The sequence below is a fragment of the Acomys minous genome (genome assembly GCF_964271855.1).
Source record: "Acomys minous genome assembly, chromosome: 12".
NCBI classification, from domain to species: Eukaryota; Metazoa; Chordata; class Mammalia; order Rodentia; family Muridae; genus Acomys; species Acomys minous.
Genome location: NC_140493.1, coordinates 14,056,605 through 14,076,144, shown reverse-complemented (window position 1 = coordinate 14,076,144; position 19,540 = coordinate 14,056,605). Strand labels below are relative to the sequence as shown.

Genomic DNA, 19,540 nt, shown 5'->3' with positions numbered 1-19,540 from the left:
ACTTCCTCTCGCCCCAGCATCACCACCCAGCCTTGCCCAGCGAGCCATGCCACAAAGCACAAGAGCTCAGAAAAGGGAAGCAAGCCAGCTGAAACTGGGGTGCGGGGGAGGGGGGAAGGGGGGAGGCGGGGAGCACTGATTTCTAGCCTTTTAGGAATGACTAGACTAAATAAAAATATCTGCTGGCTCTCCAAAGACAGCTGGTGCCACTGACAGGGGAGGGGTCTGGCAGGCTAGATGCTCACCCGGGTACCTGTTTGCACCTGAGCCCTCTCTCTCAAGCCTTCATCCTCTGTGTTTGTTCATTAAACTTTGACCTGGGGGACATGCCCACAGCTTCGGCAGAGCTTCCGTTGGCACAGCTGGGGAATCAGAGCCTTTCTTTGAGAGTCTCCTGGGTAAATGGGCAGATGTAGCAATGAAGCTATGGCTCCCAGAATCCAGGTTCTGACTACTTAAATGACAAGTTTTTTTTTTTTTGTTGTTGTTGTTGTTGTGTTTTGTTTTTTGAGACAGGGTTTCTCTGGTAGTCTTTGGCTGTCCTGGACTCACTTTGTAGACCAGGCTGGCCTCGAACTCATATATTTGCCTGTCTCTGTCTCCTGAGTGCTGGGATTAAAGGCGTGCGCCACCAGGCCCAGCTCAAATGACAAGTTTTTAAAGCAAGCTGTCTTAGGCAGTGTTCTATCGCTGTGAAGGGACATCCATGCCATGGCAACTCTGATAAAGGAAAACATTTCATTGGGGCTGCCTCACGGTTTCAGAGGCTTAGTCTATTATCATCATGACGGCATGCAGGCAGACTTGATGATGGAGGAGCTGAGAGTTGATCCTCAGGCAGCAGAAGCAACCTTGTGCCATACTGGGTATAGCTTGAGCATATATGACCTCAAAGGCCACCTCCACAGTGACACACCTCCTCCAGTAAGGTCACACCTCCTCATAGTGCCACTCCCTATGACCAATCATTCAAACACCCGAGTATGTGGAGATCATTCCTAATCAAACCATCACCCAAGCCATTGGGTTATTCAATAGCTCTCTCCCGTGCGAGTCAAACTTGGGTGGTGCCCGGGGGCTCAGCAGCCAGCAATAAGGGGGCTCAGAACTTCCTCAAAGCCTGGGCTCACCTCACCCCCTGCCAATACTCTTTGCTTCCCCACCTGCTCTGCTTGACAGGCTCAGCTAGGGCACTCAGCAGTGCACAGGCTCAGCTAGGGACTCAGCCACATTAGCACACAACCCAGGTGCTTTTTTTGGGGGGGGGGCAGGTGTGGAGCAAAGTTTGTGGCATATAGCTGTTGCAATGCTTCTGAGTTCGCTCCTTGGAAGCCCCTGGCAAGAAGAGGCTCTGGGCCTAAGGACTGGCATCCCACTGTCATGACAGCTTGAGATATGTAGATTAAGTGACATGGCAGAAGACTTCTGTCCCTTTGTCCCTGAGATACCACAGGCCAAGGGTCTAATTGCCAGCTCATCCCCTGCCCACCAGGCAGACATATCCAACCTAATTGTGATCCCCTTGGGTTCAGCTCTCTCAGGACCCCATGAGGCAACCTACTAGCTTTCTCTGTAGTGAGACAGTGACCACCCCACTCACACTTCCAATGTAGGTCTCTTTATCAGACTTATAAGTTAAATGGCATCTCATTCATAGGCTTTGCTCATCTTTACTGCTGTGACCGAGGCTGAGCATTTCTGCTGGAGCCATTAATAATTACTTCTGTGTGATATAGGTGAACACTTAAGAGTGTAAGGTGGTGGGAGGCCCAAGCCCAGGGCAGCGTTTGGCCCTGGGCCCAGCTAGGCTTCTTCTGTGGCAATCTTCCCTTCTCATTGTTCTGGGGTTCTCCACTCACTAGGTCCAGCACCCTCATACTCTCAAATGCCCACGTATCATCAGCTGGGACTGCTGGGTGTTGGAGGATGGTCTTGTCTATTGTGTAGTCAGATGCTGACTTCTGTGCCCCAAGATCTGATTACAGTCTGGACATGGGCACTGTCATTTCTATGAAGAGTCTCCTGTGTCAATGTTGTATAAAAATTGTTCTCCATCGTCTGACTGGTTAATAAAGAGCTGAACAGCCAATAGCTGGGCAGGAGAGTTAGGGCTGGACTTCCATCCGATCCTAGGGAGGGGTTCCCAGGTAGGAGGAAGAAAAAGGAGAAGGCGGAGAAGGAGGTCATGAAGAGGTCACCATAAGGAGGTCACAATGAGGACAAAGATGGAGCAGGAGCTGTCAGGGCAGGTCTAGAGGCCAGGTAACAGGGCACATGGCTGGGAAGTAGGCCAGACCAGGGTAGATGGGTTAGAATAAATGAGTATCTGCCCAGCTTAGTGCTTTAAAGCTTATTAATAAATGCAATAGATTCCTATGTCATTATTAGAGAGCTACAACGGGTAATAGGAAAAAACTATACTGTATTTTACAGCTGCCACCAGTCAGCAGGGAGGAGAAGCTGGGGTGCCCAAGTCATAAGCTGCTGTCCTAATGCTTCAGAAAATGGCAGGATCTAAGAACTTCTAAGAAACCTTGGTGGCTGCCTTGTCAGCTTTCTAGAAGCCCACTGACCAGCATGGAGGGAGGGAAGTCCCCAGAGCCACAAGAACCTGAAGCCCTGCTTCACCATCTATGCTATGCATCTATGCATCTATGCTAACACTAACTAAAAGCAACTTAACAAAACTGAACCAGATCGTACGTTACAGGCCTCAAAATATTCAACCCTGGTCCAACGTCCGTTGTTCTTCCTGCCACACGATACCCACGTAGCTGTTTTCTGTTTTTGTCTTTAAACCTTGTTTTTGACCATCTGAAATGTTCAGCTGTAAAGAAAGGTTGACTGTGGGCTTAAAGTGTAAATGTCTCTATAACTTAACAAGGGTTCAGGCCCACAGGAAAGTTCTGCATGAGGATGCAGCCACAGGCCTCGTGTGGCTCTGTCAGGCTCAGCACGGTCCAAAATGGCTATTCCAGATCTTCTACCATATCCACATCCCTGTCACCATAAAGGAGAAGCAAGGGCATGGCTGAGCTCCAGACCTTTCCTGAAGCCACACCCCCAGTTCCTCCACCAGCTTGATCATGATTTCCTGCCCTCCAGGCGGGAAGGAAAAGAATGGGGAAGAGGCTGTCAGGTGAGGCTTTGCAAAGGAGGGTTAAGCTACTGAGGTGAGGCCCGGCTGGTGAGACAGCAGGTCTCACCAACTGATTTTATCTGTAGGCACTCTGAATTCCTTTATCCTGTTTTCCCCAAACTGTTGTTGTTACATCTTTACTACAATTTTGAAAAAGTTATTTTTACACCAGCTGGTGCTTGCCTTTATTCTTCAGTTTCAGCACTTGGGAGGCGAAAGAAAGAAAGAAAGAAAGAAGAAAGGAAGGAAGGAAGAAAGAAAGAAAGAAAGAAAGAAAGAAAGAAAGAAAGACAGACAGACAGACAGGCATGGTAAAGCTGGGTCTTTTGGGGAGGGGTTGGTTTTTCAAGACAGGGTTTCTCTGTGTAACCTTGGCTGTCCTGGACTCGCTTTTGTAGATCAGGCTGGCCTCTGCCTCCCAAGTGCTGGGATTAAAGGCATGCACCACCACACCCAGCTTTTTTTATTTTTAATATTTACTTATATGAGGGTTCTATTTGCAAGTATGACAGAAGAGGGCATCAAATCCCATTACAGATGGTCATGAGCCACCATGTGGTTGCTGGGAAATTAAACTCAGGACTTCTGGAAGAACAAACAGTGCTCTTAATTGCTGAGCCGTCTCTCTAGCCCATAAAACTGGGTCTTGAGGAAGCCCTATTCCCAGTTTTCTGAGAAACCACCAGATTGATTTCCAAAGTCGTTGTACAAGTTTGCACTCCCACCAGCAATGGAGGAGTGTTCCCCTTTCTCCACATCCTTGCCAGCATGTACTGTCACTTGAGTTTTTGATCTTAGCCATTCTGACTGGTATAAGATGGAATCTGAGTCATTCTAATTTGCATTTTCCTGATGACTAAGGATGTTTGCTCAACTATGTTCATAGCAGCTTTATTTGTAATAGCTAGAATCTGGAAACAACCTAGATGTCCCTCGACCAAAGAATGGATAAAGAAATTGTGGTACATCTACACAATGGAATACTACTCAGCCATTAAAAAAAAAAAAAGAAAGAAATCATGAAATTTTCAGGTAAATGGATGGAACTAAAATAAAATCATCCTGAGTGAGATAACCCAGACCCAGAAAGACACACTTACAAGTTCTCACTTATAAACAGATTTTAGCCATTTAGTACAAAATAAATATATACTACAATGCACAGACCCAAAAAAGGTAAGTAACAAACAAGGAGGACCCAAGGGAGGATGCTTAAATCTCACTCAGAAGGGGAAATAGAACAGACAGGGGTAGTGGTTGAAGAGAGGGAACAGAGTAGGAGAGGGAGCGCAGAGAGAAACAAGAATGGAGATCGGACCCGGGGAGAGCTGTGGGGGGAGGGCAGAAGGCCTGTGGGTGGGGGCATCTCTGTGAGAGGCTGGAGACCTAGTCAGAATAGGCCTCTGGCAGGATCTGAGGGGGTCTACAGCTGAAACTGCTAGTAGGAGGGGCCATGGTGACTGAAGAGGACGCCCTCTAACTAGACAAGACTCCTAGTGGAGGGAGAGGAACACCAACCCACCCACAGAAACTTCAATCCGAAACTTACCCTGCCTACAAGATGTGCAGGGATAAAGACACAGCAGATAGAGCAGAGATTGAGGGAATGGTCCAGCCAATGCCCAGCCCAACTCAGGATCCACCCCACTGAAGAGAGCCAACCCCTGATACTATTATCCTCTGCTATGCCTGCAGACAGGAGGCTATCAAAGTTGTCCTCTGAGAGGCTCCACCCAGCCAGTGGTTCAAAAGAGATGCTCAGACTCACAGCCAAACAATGGGAGAAGCATAGGGAGTCTTGTGGAAAAGTGGGGGGGGGGGGGGGGGGAGGGGGGGAGGAAGGATAAAAGGACCTAGAGGTGACAAGAGCTCCACAAGAACATCAACAGAGCCAACTAACCAGAGCCCAGAGGGGCCTGTGGAGTCTGAAGCACCAAAGACCATGCAGGGACTGGACCTAGGTCCCCCATATAGATGTAGCTGATGGGCAGCTCAGGCTTCATGTGGGTCCACTACTAAGGGGAGCAGGACTGTCTCTGATAAAGAGGACTCTTACCTGCTTTTCAATCACTTCCCCTTGATGGGACTGCCTTTCCAGGCCACAGGGGAAGGGGACGAACTCAGTCCTGATGTGACTTGATGAGCTAGAGTGGATGGGTAGAAGGGCTCCTCTTTTCTGAGAAATAGGAAAAGGGGGATGGGGGAGGGAAGGGGGGGACAGGGAGGAGGGGGTACACCCAGGATATAAAGTAAATACAAAAATTAATTAATAAAAAATGTAAACCAATAAATATTAACAAACAGGAAAAAAACGTGGTAAAAAAAAAAAAAAAGGCTGGGGAGGTGGCTCAGTGGTTAATTGCTCTTGCAGAGGACCTGGGTTTGATTAGATTCCCAGCTACCATGCTGCAGCTCACAACCTGGGATCCAACATCCTCTTGGCCTTCACAGGTTATCAAGCACCCATATGGTACACATAAATACATAACATCAAAACACCCAAACACAAGGTAGTAAATATATTTTGGGGGGATGGGAGCAGGGGGACTTCAAGACAAGGCTTCTTTGTGTAGATCAGCTTGCCTCTGCAATTTCTATACATATACAGTAACTTTGGTGTCTTGGGTCTGAAATTTTGCTAATTCAGGAGGCAACAAGGGGCTAAGTGCCATGATCCCATTTTCACAAATCAAGGAAGTACATGTAAGCAATGGGAAAAGATGGCCTGCATCTTCAAGAGGAGGTGCTGGCTTGCAACGGCTCCATTTCTCTACAGGGTACGATTCAAGAGAGAGGCCCAAACAACTCATTTCAGAGCGATCTGACCCGAGACCCGGGCTGCTCTCAAGCTTAGTCACTGCTTGCAGTGAGCAGCCATGCACGGAGAACCAGCTGATCCAAGCACAGAGACACTGAGTGCTCGGCCCCAAAAGGGTACCAACAGCCTCACACCCCGGGACTCAGGGAGCATCCTGGAAGAGGTGAGGGAAGCATGTAAAGAACATTAAGAGCTACACAATGAGGCCGAGCGACATGAAATAGTGTCTCACCATGAACTCACAGCAGTCAGCTGTGGTTATCTAACATCAGCATGAAACCGATCCAGCAAAACCCTAGGATATAGGTGAGGCTGATGATCTCTTGGCCCCTCCTTCCCGAAGAGTTGCTGGCAGTTAACTGCTGCTGGGTGTGTGTGTGTGTGTGTGTGTGTGTGTGTGTGTGTGTGTGTGTCTGTCTGTCTGTGTGTGTCTGTGTGCGTGTGTGACTTTTTTGTGTGTGTGTGTGTGTGTCTGTGTGCGTGTGTGACTTTTTACTTTTTTGAGTGTGTTCCCGCTGGTAAGGTTTCCAAGCTCCACAGATGGCCCCACGCCCATATGGACACCATTAGCTGCAACTAGTGAGCTAGTAAAAAAAAAAAAAAATTACATGAAGTTGAGAAAGGAGCATGGGCATGCTTAAGAGGATACAGCAAGAGTTAAAGGAAGGAAATGGACAGGTGTATGATCACAGTTCATTGTGTACACATGCAAAATTGAAGATTCTTTTAAAAATTATAATTCAAAAACATTAAAAAAAAAAAAAAAAGAAGCAGTTTAAACCACAGTCCCAGCACTGAGGCCATGGGGCTGAGAGGGCAGTGGGGCCCTCCTGAGACACAAAACACACTCCTTGGCCCTACACAGCCAGGTCCATGATGGCCCAGGCAAGGACTACCCTAGGCTCAGGTCACACTCTCTGACCAGGCCATTCCAGCAAAAGGTAGGCAGGCAGCACTGACACTTGCTTCTCACTCAGGAGGATGCTCACATTCCTATCCCTGGGGCTGATGATGCCTAGCAGGCCCCAGGGTAACCAGTCACCTAGTCTATCTGGTACCTACTAAAGTGCTGATGTCGAGGAAGTGCTAGACAGATTGGAACAAGTGGCCCCACCCCACAGTTGGGTACAGGGTGAGATCTGGAAAAAGGGGTTGGAGAGACAGGCAATGAAAGCTAGGAAATGCCAGGGTGGCTCTGCAAGGTTTCAGACAATCATTCAGGTGGGGACACCTGACCCTGGCTTCTCAGGAACCAGGGATGACAGATGACACCAGGCTGCAATCCTCGCCAGTCTCAGGATTCACCAAGCCATACTCCTGCAGCAGCTCACACCCATAGCCTACACATGCACCAGCTCCACCCCACAGGCTGTCCCAGGGCAAAAGTCAACCACAACTGAAACCAGACTCAACAGCAGGAGGCCAGGTGGGAAGCAGTGGACAACAGGTGGAAAGCCAGCAGTGTCTGCCCGCCTTCAGCATGCAACCCCAAGACCTCGGTTCACCCCGGTCTTCCTCACAGAGGTGGAAAGGGATGCTGGGCACATGAGCATCTGCCAAACACGGGACAAGAACTACCAAAGGAAGACTTTTTATTTTCAAGTTTCTATGGAGATATTACAAACATGTAGACTTAAGAGAACATTTAAAAATTTTTTAGTAACTATTTAGCTTTAAAATAAAAATATGATTAGGCAAAATAATAAATAATGCCATCCCAGGTCAACTGTTTAGCTCAAGTGTGTCATCTACCTGGCCACACCACCCAAGCAAGGCCTCGGTGCTCTCACGTACCTTGGGCTACAGCTCACCCAGCCTCCTAGTGATGCAGGAATGAGAGGGCCACACTGTCCAAATCTTCACTTTATTTTTAATATAAAAATGCAAATTTGGAAACCCACCCTGCCTTTCCCCCTAACATAATGCTTTACCTCTTAAAAATAAAAATAAAGTACTAATTCTATATACATCACATGTACCATACAAAAATGTATCCAAAGGTCTATTGCTACCAAAGTGTTCTAAATTAAAACAAGTTACAGAAAGCCCCTCATTGTAAACAAAAGATTACAAGTTACAAAATCAAAAGTACACACAGGCCAGTCATATATATAACCACGCAACACATTCTGCTCCCACAGCAAGTTGAATTTTTATGTGCCTGTATAAAAATGCATATCAATATACCTTTGCAAATTTATTTTTCATTATAAAGCAAATGAGTACACTTTCTACAATAAATAACCCGCTGGGAGGCACGCCTGCAAGAGCCAGGGCGGAGCAGGAGACTCAGGGCAGACAGGACAATGAGAAAGAGCCCTGTCCGGCAGCAGCTGGCGGGACATTTTTTGGTGATTTGCAAGTGATGCACACAGCATAAATTTATTCCCTCTTTGCACAAAGTACCATTCAAAATAATGTCATTTTCTTTCTTAAAATACACATTTGTCATTGTAAATTTACATCCCGTCTTATTAAATAAGCGGTACTCTGTGTAAAGAGCATGATCTACAAAATTATTAAACATTCAAAAGTCTTTAAAAAAAAAAACCCTACAGATTAAAGTAAGCGAGGCCTCGGCACCACCAGCGGGACACCCACACCGCACTGCCCGGAACGCGTCTGCCTCACTTGCAAAGCGCCAAGACGCGATGGTTTCATAGAAAACTTGGAAGTGAAACCTCCCCCTCCCTGGGGAAAAAGAATCAAAGAACTACACCTAGAAAATCAGAATAAGTTAAGTTCTGAACAATATACAAACATGTACAGCTTATTAACACTATGGACAGGGCTCCCGCCTGGCTGTGGCTGGAAGCCACCTCAGTCAATGTCACTGAGGTCACTGGCTGGCTCCCCATGGACCCGGCTCAGATGATTCATGGCTCGATCAAATGCGACCCGCACAGCCTTCCGGATGCTAGAGTTCCTCCCTTCCATCATCTTCAGCTTGTCGATGGTCTCGTCAACACCAAGAGGAACCATCTTGGACTTGGGAAGCCACTGCCTTTTAGAGAGAAGACAGAGCATGAGCCGGCAGGCACACTCAGTACAGCCCGCTAACCATCAGCCCCTGTGCATAAGAAGAAACCTGGTAGGAATTACAAGCCAAGCTCCCCACAGGCTGAGCCTCGTGCAGGATGGCTGCGGTGCACATGGCATCTACCTGGTCAGCCCTTACTGGACTCCAGTAAGGCATGAAAACCAGACATAGCCCAGCGGCTACGGAGAACACGCACAGGACAAGCCCAAGAATACCTATGCATGTGATGCACAAGATGAGCCCAGGTATACACACATAGGCACACAAGGGACAAAAGAGAATGCATGTGTGATGTAACATGGGTCAGTGAACCCAAGAGTAGCTTAAGGCGGCATTCTAGGATGGGTGAGGAGACTACAAGCAACAGGACCATCGAGTGGGCAAGGCCAGTGTAAGCCCCGCTGATGAACATCAACTGCGAGGAGCCAGGGCAGGGAGAAAAGACCACAGGGATCTGGTAACTCCTCACGTGGCCATGCCACAGGGTGCTACGAAGCAGCTCTTAATCCCAAGCACGCCCCGCAGACAGGACCCAGCTATAAAGGGCCACATAGGAAAAGGCTGGAGTCTAAATATGGTCAGTATGTCAGCAGAAAAGACCCCCTCAGGGAGTCTTAGGATCTGAACCATGGCTTACAAGGCGTTCTAGTAGTTCTGGGTGGAGGCAGGATAGGGGAGATGGACAGGGAACTCCTGGCAGAAAACTCAGGAAAGGGGATGGAGCTTGTGTCTTGGCAGAGCAGTAGGGTCAGAAAGCCCATTGCAAGAGAGCCTGGAGCAAAAAAATGAAGACAGCGTGAGCCACTCAGGAGTCTAGGAAGTGGCAGAAGCTGTCAGACAGGAAGTGACCACCACTCCACAAACCCGGGGTGTCACTGAACAGTGCCCTTCTCAGCAGACAAGGAACAAGACACAAACTACTTGGAGCCACCCTGACTCAGCATAGGTCACAGCATGTCCTGGGACTACAGAGCCCCAGAAATCACACTCACCAGCTTCTCTTATTGTCGAAAAACAAAACAAGGAAGAGCTTCTCCTCAGACTTGGTCTGCATGTGCTCACCGATCTTCAGCACGTCCAGGGGCGGGGCAGGGATGGTGACACCATTGTGGTGGCCAGGCACTCGTGGCATCTTGGGGTCAATGATCTGCCAAGGACATGGTCCAGTGACTCAAGAGCACTCGCAAACTCAGAGCCACCAGCCTTACACGCTCACGGCCTCCAAAGACATGACAATCATACACCTTTGGCCGCACAGGAACTCAGGTACAGAGCATGCACTGGGGCCCCAGCCCAGCACCCTCCTCCCAGCTCCAGACTTACCAGTGCTGGGTAGGAGGGATAGCCGCTGCACTTGGCCCATACCACTTTCAGGGGCTCCAGGACGGAGGCAGCAGCATCAGTGGAAATCCACATGCTGTTCTGTCCCACCTCTAGGAAAGACGGAGCCCCAGAGTCAGGCCCAGGAGGAGAACCCCCAACACAGCCACAAAGCCCTGAGGGCTGGGGAAAGCCCCGCTACCCAGGCCCCAGCTTCCCTGGCTGCTGGAGCAAGAAAACGTGGCACCATCTCAATCCGAGAGAGGCAGATTACCTCACTGTTCCTATTGTGGAGGTTGGGCCTAGAAGCCTGTCAAAGACCTTCCTGCCTCCCGTCCTCCCAAGCAAGAAGGCCTATGACTCCAGGTCCTCAATACCTCACCACACTCCAACCTCTCTCTATTCTAAATATAGGGGCCTTGGCATGTACCAGATGCCTATTACACAACCAAAAACTAAATACAAGTCCTGGCTTGCTCCAAACCACCTTGCTCTTCTGAGCCTTGCTGAATATATCCAGCAGCCCAGGACACACCCCTAGAGTCCACAATGGCTACTGTTGGTAAGTGGTGTCCAACCAGTTCCTGGTCCCACCTCACAGCTGTAAAATGTATTAGTGTCTCCATAACTCATAATCCCCAATGTTCCCAGCACACCTCACTGCAGCCTATTATGGCCACACCATATTCCCGGTAGTCTCTGGCCTGACACTCACTGAGCATAGCTGCCTTCACAGAGAGCTGCCGCCAGCAAAGCCCCAAACCTCAAGCAGTAATAGCAGGTACTTCTAGTCCTGGAGTTGGCATGGTCCACTCTGACAGGAAAGTGCACACAGCATCAGCCTGTGAGGCTCCCTTCCCTTGCACTGTGGCCTGATGCTAGGAATGACCCCCCTGCTGGAACTTGTTCAGTCGTACAGGCAGATATTCTGGATAGATCCTGGCCTGAGCAAATCTGATGATCAGAAGCTACCCAGAGCTAAGCATGTCCCAGCATGACAACAGTGTCTATCCTGCAGCCCAGGACAGGCCTGAAGGCCATACAGCAACCCTCTGACGAAGAAGCATAAGCTCACAGCTTTTCTCAAAGGAGGGCTTGACTCACAGCCCAGACTTTGTTAGGGGAGATCTTGTCTCTCATCCATTGTCTGTATTCCAAAACGCCCACAAACAAAGTGTATCCAGCTTACCCGCTGCAATCCTGGCGGCCTTAGCATAGTTCCCATTTTCAATGCAGGATATCAGCTCACTGCGGTCTTCTAGCGTGTGCCTTCGCACAAGGGCAGGCTTCCCTCGCCCACACTTGGGTGTACTAAAACTTCAAGAGGAAAAGCAGAGATGAGTCAAACTGAGATTACAGTGACGAGTCCCCTGCCTGTGGCTTCATCCAACATCAGGTGCCGGGCGGCCAAGGGACTATGTGGTATGCAGACCCAAGAAAACTGGGGCTGTCCCAATGAGAGAGTTAGATCACCTTCCCCCCCCCCCCCCCACAAAGCGGCCACTGTAATACAGATAGGCAGGACACTGGGGACCACAATCTCACTACGAGAAAAAACTGGGGTGTTGAAGGTACGAAGTGTAAGTTTAACTATATATTAACTTAGATTAACCATTTACGTAGTTTTACTTCTGACTCCCAGTTAAATTCTACCAAGCAGATCAATTTATCCCATGCGAAACTGTCCCTGAATGGCAGAGCACACACATGAAATAACTCCAGAGCGGTCTCTCTCAGGTCATCAGAAGGAAGCCAAACAGCCTGCTCCAGAGGACAGGGCTTACCTTGAGTCACAGAGCGGGCTGTTGCTGGAACAAATACTGGATTCAGATGCACAGCGCCGTCGGGGCGCAGCTTTCCTCCCCAGGCCACCGCCCGGCTCCTGCTCACTTCTAGGACCCCCAAAGCCATTGGTGAGACCTGGAACACAAGAAGCAGACAGATGCATGGTCACCTACACCAAAGCAGCAGCTCAGCTCAGCTTTCTCCTACACGTCTGTCTTCTTTAAAACTAGAATATAGTTCCCAAACAACCTTGGTTTCGTTAGAGGCCAGGTTGCTTTTCAATTCCTCATCTTCCTGCCTCCATCCTCCATTACGTCCCGGTTAGTCATAAGCCACATCTGGTTCTTGTGGTGCTGGGGATCAAAGCCAGGGTTTTGTGCACGCTAGCTAAGCACTCTACCACCTGAGCCACATCCCCGGCCCCACAAGAGCACTGGTACACAAAAACCACTATCTTATTTCACTCCCATGACCTCAGAGGACACAGACACACTAGTGGGTGAAATAAGCCCAGCAGCCAGGCGTGGTGGCGCACACCTTTAATCCCAGTACTCAGGAGGCAGAGACAGGCTGATTGCTTGAGTTCGAGGCCAGCCTACTCTACAGCCAAGGCTAAACAGAGAAACCTTGTCTCAAAAACAAAAAAAAACAAAAAAAGGAAAAGAAATAAGACCAGCAAATAATAGAAAGCACTTTAGGGAATAGTAAATAGAAAATTCGGTTAAAAAAAAAAAGGGCAATATAGTGCAGTGGTAGAGTATTTGCATACTAGGTCTCACCATGAGCACAATGGGGGGTGGGGTGGGGAGAACCAAAATATAGATGTTAACAAGAACTTTTTTTAAATGTTAGATAAAACACTTTCAACTAGAAAGTATGGGCCCAAATCATCTGAGCACTCTCGAGTCCCCAAGCACCACAGCGCGTGGAGCTGGACCCCTGCTGAGGCCAGCCTTCACACACCCTCCCACAGGAAGCCAAACCACTGGTCATCAGGTATGACTCTGGACAAACGCAACCACATCATCTGGGTATTTGTAAAGTACTTTAATAAAGACAGATCTAAGTGAATGCAGCTACCATATGCCTCCTGAGGAAATCTGACCTTCAATTGAAGCCAGTAAGTAGGACAAGGCACATCTATCCGTGGCCCTGCACAGCCCTCCCTGAATCGCAGGGTCCTGTCTCCAGGCTGTACGCTTGCCTGCTCCCTCTGGTGTACCAGCTTGAAGGCGGGAAGGAGTTGGGAACAAGCAGGCATTTGCTTTCATAGACACACCCATCTTCCCCATATAACCTTAAAAGTGTAAAAACCTAGTTTTCAAAGTAAAATATGTAAACTTATTTAACGTTTTCTTAGAAATACTTGAGGTAAGTGTCTAGATTACAATGTCTTTGTTGCACTCTCCCACATCACGCCTGTGAAAAGCACCTGCTTGTGCTAAAAAAGCATCTTGTGAAGCTTCTTGTTTGCTCTCTGGCAAAAAAGACACAGCTTTCTTTTTTGTTGTTGTTGTTGTTGTCTTTTAGTTTTGTTTGTTTTTTGTTTTGGTTTTGGTTTTTCAAGACAGGGTTTCTTTGTGCAGCCTTGACTGTCCTGGACTCGCTTTGTAAACCAGGCTGGCCTCAAACACATAGAGATCCGCTTGCCTCTGGCTCCCCGAGGGCTGGGATTACAGGCGTGTGCCACTACACCCAGCTCCACACCTCACTGTTAAAAGGCCTCAAGGCCCAAGACTTCTTAGAAGGCAGTGGAACATGTTGCTGCCTTCAAGGGGAGCAGACTTGGGTCAGCAGAATCAAAACAGGGGCAGCCCTGACAACCTGGACGGACAGACAGAGGGGCAGAGCTCTTGTTCCAGTATCCAGGATTTTTTGTTTGTTTCACTTTAGTTTTTTTGTTTGTTGGTTTGTTTGTTTTTTCGAGACAGGGTTTCTCTGTGTAGCCTTGGCCGTCCTGGCCTCTCTTTGTAGACCGGGGTGGTCTTGAACTCACATCAATCCCCCTGCCTCTGCCTCCAAGTGCTGGGATTAAAGGTGAGCACTACCACGCCCAGCCAGAGGACCTCAGAGAAGACTATAAGCCCAGAGTTATCTGCCATTGCTAGGTGGAGCAGGCAGCTGCCAGCAGGTCTGAGTCGGAAGGTCTTGGACAAGCAGGTCCCCATCACTGGCATCTCTGTCCTAGGAAGATACCCTAGTATAGGACCCAGAAGAAAAAAGAGAAACTAAGCGGTTTCTAATTCTGAGAAGGAAAAAAAAATATATGATTAAATGTCTCTCCCCAGTTTTCCCAAGTGTTTAATTACCAGGGCACACTACATCTGGGCTCCTAAGTTTACAGAAAGTTTTTATATGATACATAAAAACACACAGCACCTTTAAAAGCTGGCACAGCCACTGTGAAACCCGAGAAGCTTCCAGAAAAGACCCCTGGGGCCTGCTGAGCAAAGCAGTTCTCTGGGCCTGCTTTCCAGAGGGTGCTACAACCCAAACAGGACTAGGGTGCTTGCACGGCACAACCAGATTCTTGTGGGCGTCCAAGGCCCTGGATACTGCCTCCTGAGAGGCAACGTGGACCAGAGACGCAAGCCTGAAAAGCTTTTGCAGCCACTGCCTGGAAAAGACATGACTGACACAAAGCCAGGCATGAGCAGTCGCTGCCTCCCTCCTTTGTGACCCACTTCCTCCACTGATTCTCACTTCAGCTGCAGGAAGGGAGCAAGGTGCCCTCCTAGCACGGAGGCTTGTTATGTAAGATCACATACATACATGCCTGCCACCCTTGACAAAACAAAAAGATGAGATGGTTCCCAAACAGAGCTAACAATCCCAAGCACATGTTGCAGAGGGTCCTAATAAGGTCTCCAAAGACCAAGGCAGAGCTCAAACATCTTGCTCAGGCCCAAAGGAACCCACGTAAGTACCACTGCAACTAAGTCCCAAGGTAGACCCAGCCCCAGACTACCATAGCACCCTTAAAGGTTTCCCCCTTGGCCCAGGTTGTCTACAGCACAGCTGGGGTACACAGAGTGACCAGTTAAGGGGCCCCTGGGGCACTCAGATCTCCAACTCACACCCACAGGTAAAGGAGAAATCTCATGTGCTCTACTTGCAAAGCTGAGGCATGACTGGGAAATTAGGGAAACAATCCTTTCTATCCTGGGCTCCCAACCTGCATGATGCCAAGAACTCACAAGAGAGCAGCAAGTGAGAGTATCAGGGCCCCGTTAACTAGCCTGACCAGGCTCTCCACCCTCCACAGACCCCACATGGGCTGAGATGTACCTGAGAGGGTGGTCACTGTGTGCATGCTACACCTACCACCAGAGAGATGCCTCACTGAAACATGACAGCACAAGATCATGCTGCCCAAAGCTCCCACCTCCTGCAGGTCAACAAGCTTGTGTCCCATGCTGGGCACAGTGCTCAGGCTAGGAATGCAACCACTTCAGGCTGGCAGCACAAGTATCTTTATCTTCTGATGACACTTCACTTTGAGTAAAGCAGAACTTCACGTAGGGTGCATCTTCTAACCTTTCAGTAAAAGCACAGCAAACCAGGCAATCCTACCCACCACTCCGCTCTTCATGAGTACGGTCTAAGAAGACACTGCTGCACGTGGCCAAGAGAGGCCAAAGGCCAGGCTAAAGTGACCACTTAAGGGCCACTCCAGGAGGACTTCTCAGTTGGCTCAGCAGGCATTTGCACAGCTACCAACAAGACTAGCACTGCTTAATAAACCAAGAGAAAATTAAAAGAGAAGAAGAAAATCAGGTAGAGAACAAAGAAATAAAAGAGGCTAATAACCAAGTAGGGCGCTCCACTTAGGTCCCATTCTAGACAGTGTGCATGTACAGTCCCTTCAGACACCTAGGCCAAGCTCCCCTAACCAGAGCCCCCCAGTCATCACAGGCCAGTTCTGAACGTGCTCAGGATGAGGCTCAAACTGTTGGTTGGATTGTGTTGTCCAAGCTACGGTAGCTCCCGCCACAGCCCCAGGAAGACCTGAGGCACTGAGGTGTCTGCTGGGCACCCAGGCTCCTCTCAATTGCTGGGCTGACTTAGAAGAGGGGCAGGCTGGCCCAAGACAGAGATCTCCTCCAAGGGTAGGTGTCTGAGTGTCTGTTTAGAGGATGGCTCAGCAGATGATTCCAGTATGATCCTCAAGAAATAGGAGCAAGGCAAGGAGGCAGCGAAGGCTTTGCATTCCAAGAGGCCATTTAGCAGAACTCCAGTCCAAGTTGAGGTTAAGAGAAAAGGATTAGGATCCAAAGAGTGAGCTACCCAGGCACATAAGTAGTTAACTGAGAACCTGGAGAACAGGAAGAAGCCGTTTAGTCTTACTGCAAGGGCAGGGATCATCTCCTCCCTCACCAGTCAATGGCCATGGAAGACACTGTGCTGGCTCGCCACCACCACACCCATTTCATTGAGAAGCTCCATGCCAGAGTACCAAAATGAGAGGTGACACAGGTCCTGGCCTGATGGTCCATTGATGGAAATAAACAAGCAGAGTATAGAAATCTACAACACAGAGCCAGCTCCAAAGAACATAACCATAAAAGCAGTCATGCCATGCTCTGCAGTGCCCACATGTCCTGCCTGTCCCACGGGCACGAGCAAGTGAGGCCTGTGGGTGGCATTTTTAGAACAAGGGAGTCCATACTTAAAAATCTAACTTGGAATCTTGCTGTGCACTGGAAAGCACCAGAGAATTCCCTAAAAGTTCACAATGCCAGATGAACCTGGAAAAGATCAGAAGGTTCTGAATACTCAAGTCCGCAAACAGCGAAGAACTGCAACTTGGAACAAGGAATCCAGGTGTGCAGAGAACACCAGTAGGCTCAGGTGGAGGCGCAGCCAGCACCGATGGTAGGATGGGCCCGCTCAGCCCCTGCCTGGCCCACCAGGGGCAGATGCAGGAGTGGACGCCTCCTGCTCCTGAGGCTCAGATCTCAGTGCTAACAAGGCTCCCGGCTGCTCAGGAGTGCGATTAGGAATTCACCATGCATCCACTGAAATCTACTGCCATTCTGGAATAAGAAAGCAGAAATCTCCATTTCAGTCAGGGTCAAAGGCACTGGGGGGGCACATGTACTAAGGTCTACAGTTAAGACTTCCTGGGACTCACCGTTATCACTGAGAAACCAAAAAGAACTCCAGTCATGTGTGCACACACATGACACTTCATGGACTCCACGGTTAGCAGCCCACAGGTGACAAATGGTCTAGCAGAGCCCATATGGCTAGCTGGGCTTCCTGGCAGAAGCTGTCTGGTACACAGCAGGGGCTCTGACAGCAGCTACAGGGTGAGAGCTTTTCCTACAGTGTCCTGCAGGGTTGACACACTTTCTGTTGCTGATATGAACCCTGAGGGGGCAGAAGGCCACTCCCATTCCATCTGGTGCATGCATGTCACCTGGTACTGAGACAATCTCCCTGCACCAAAGCACAGCTGATCATAGCCAGTTCAGCAACAAAGGACTCTCAGTGAACTCAAAGGGACACCAGAAAGCCGGGTATGGTGGTGCATGCCTGTAATACCAGCACTGAGGGAGGCAGAGAGAGGCAGGTGGGTCGCTTGAGCTCGAGGCCAGACCGGTCTACAAAGTGAGACAAGGACAGCCAAGGCTACACAGAGAAACCTGTCTTGGGGGGATGGGGAGGGGGTGTCACAACACCAGAGTCCTTCCTTGTAAGTGGCTAGGAAGAGCTAAAGCTATACTCCTAAGAATGGAAACAACTTCAGCTATAATCTACTTCCTGTGCCATATTGAAATTGCTTCATAAAACCAAGGGTTACGGAATTTTAAAGTGTTATTATCAACTTATCAAAATAAGTGGGCATTGGGAAAAGTTTCTATAAAATTACTGAGTGTAAAATAAAAATGAAATTAGATGGGCCTGTTGTTACAAGTCTATAATCCCAGCTACTTCAGAGGCTGAGGTCAGAGACTAATGAGTTATGGCCTATTTAAGTTACAGAAAAGGTTCGAGAACAGCCTGTCTCAATTTTTTTTTTAAGGGCCAACAAGATGGGTCAGTGTAAAGGTGCTTGCTACATAAGTCTGGTTTATCCTTGGGACCCACATGGTAGAGAGTATCTTCTGATCTACACACATGCTGTGGCATGCATGCAAGTGTACACACTAGGCGCGCGCGCACACACATACCACAAATAAATAAATGTTAAAAAAAAATTACATAGGGCTCCATGGTATACCACTTGCCACAAGGCCTTGGATTCAATCTCCAACATTGACACACACAAAAGAAATAAAATTTGTAAGGAATTATTTTGGTAATAAAAATCACAATTTATTGCCTTTGTCAGAAAATGCTCTTCTGGGTATGGTGCTTCAAAGCCAGGTAACCCAACAGATGGGGAAAGGAAGAGATGAAGGTGTCAACAGTCCACTGACACTACCAGGCCAGCCTTGCCCACCCAACTCTCTGATCAGACCACCTGGCAAGGTTCCAGAAACCAGAATTCATTCGTCAGCAAGATCTATGTGTTGCTCCCTGCTGACATGCAGGAGAAAGCATCCAACACTAGAGTACCTGAAAGAAAATGCAAGTTTCCTTATTGTGGTGGTTTGACTGAGAATGGCCCCCACACAAGCACACATTTGAATACTTGGTCCCCAGTTCGTGGAACTATTTGGGAAGGTTTAGAAGGTGTGGTCTTTTTGGAGGAGCTGTGTCACTGGAGATGGGCTTCCAGGTTCAAAAGCCCAGGACATTCCCAGTTAGCATTTACTTTCTCTGCCTCACACTTATGATCAGCTAAGTCTCCAGTGCCATGATGCACAGTATGGACCCTAACTCTCTGGAACTCTGAGCCACAAATGACATGCTTGCTTTTACAAGCTACCCTTCACAGCAGTAGATAAGGAACTAAGACAGAAGCTGGTACCAGGAAGTATTGGAGTGACAGGCCTGACTGTGCTGGTTCTTGGAAGACTTTGGGACGCTGGACTAGAAAAGTGGCTTATCACTGTGAGGCTTAATGGGCCACCCTAACGGGAGCTTAGAAGACAGTAGTCCTGAAAGCCATGCAGACTGTGGAGCCCAGGGCATGAGATTTCAGAGGGAAACAACATCACCAACTGGGCTAAAGACCATTCTTGTGGTATTTCTGCAAAGAATGTGGCTGCTTTTGTCCTTGTCCTGAGAATCAGCCCGAGATGTCAGGAGGTGGTAGGGCACACCTTTGATCCCAGCACTTGGGAGGCAGAGGCAGGTGGATCTCCAAGATCGAGGCCAGCCTGGTCTACAGAACGGGTTCCAGAACAGTCAGGGCTACACTTAGAAAGCCTATCTCAAAAAACAACAACAAAAACAAAGAATTACCTGAGACTAATTAGAATTTGGAACTTTCTTTTATTGGTGGAGATTTCCCCTAATAATGACTCTGTTGTATAGTTATTAGTAA

General features: G+C 48.7%; 1 protein-coding gene across 8 annotated transcripts in view; it reads right to left on the bottom strand.

The window, feature by feature from the left end:
• Positions 1–7,532: 7,532 nt before the first annotated feature.
• The window catches only part of BRD1 (bromodomain containing 1), a 47,411-nt gene continuing 35,403 nt past the window's right edge, over positions 7,533–19,540 (bottom strand). For 6 of the 8 annotated variants that reach the window (XM_084803194.1, XM_084803195.1, XM_084803192.1 and 3 more), the window contains 5 exons: positions 12,102–12,237; positions 11,507–11,634; positions 10,321–10,430; positions 9,990–10,144; positions 7,533–8,961 (listed from right to left, as the gene is read on the bottom strand). In XM_084803194.1, the coding sequence (XP_084659320.1) occupies positions 8,778–8,961; positions 9,990–10,144; positions 10,321–10,430; positions 11,507–11,634; positions 12,102–12,237 (713 nt within the window). In that variant the 3' untranslated portion in view covers positions 7,533–8,777. Of the gene's footprint in view, positions 8,962–9,989; positions 10,145–10,320; positions 10,431–11,506; positions 11,635–12,101; positions 12,238–18,398; positions 18,667–19,540 lie in introns of those variants that run through there. The other 2 variants (XR_014783514.1, XM_084803193.1) reach the window with 2 other exon arrangements.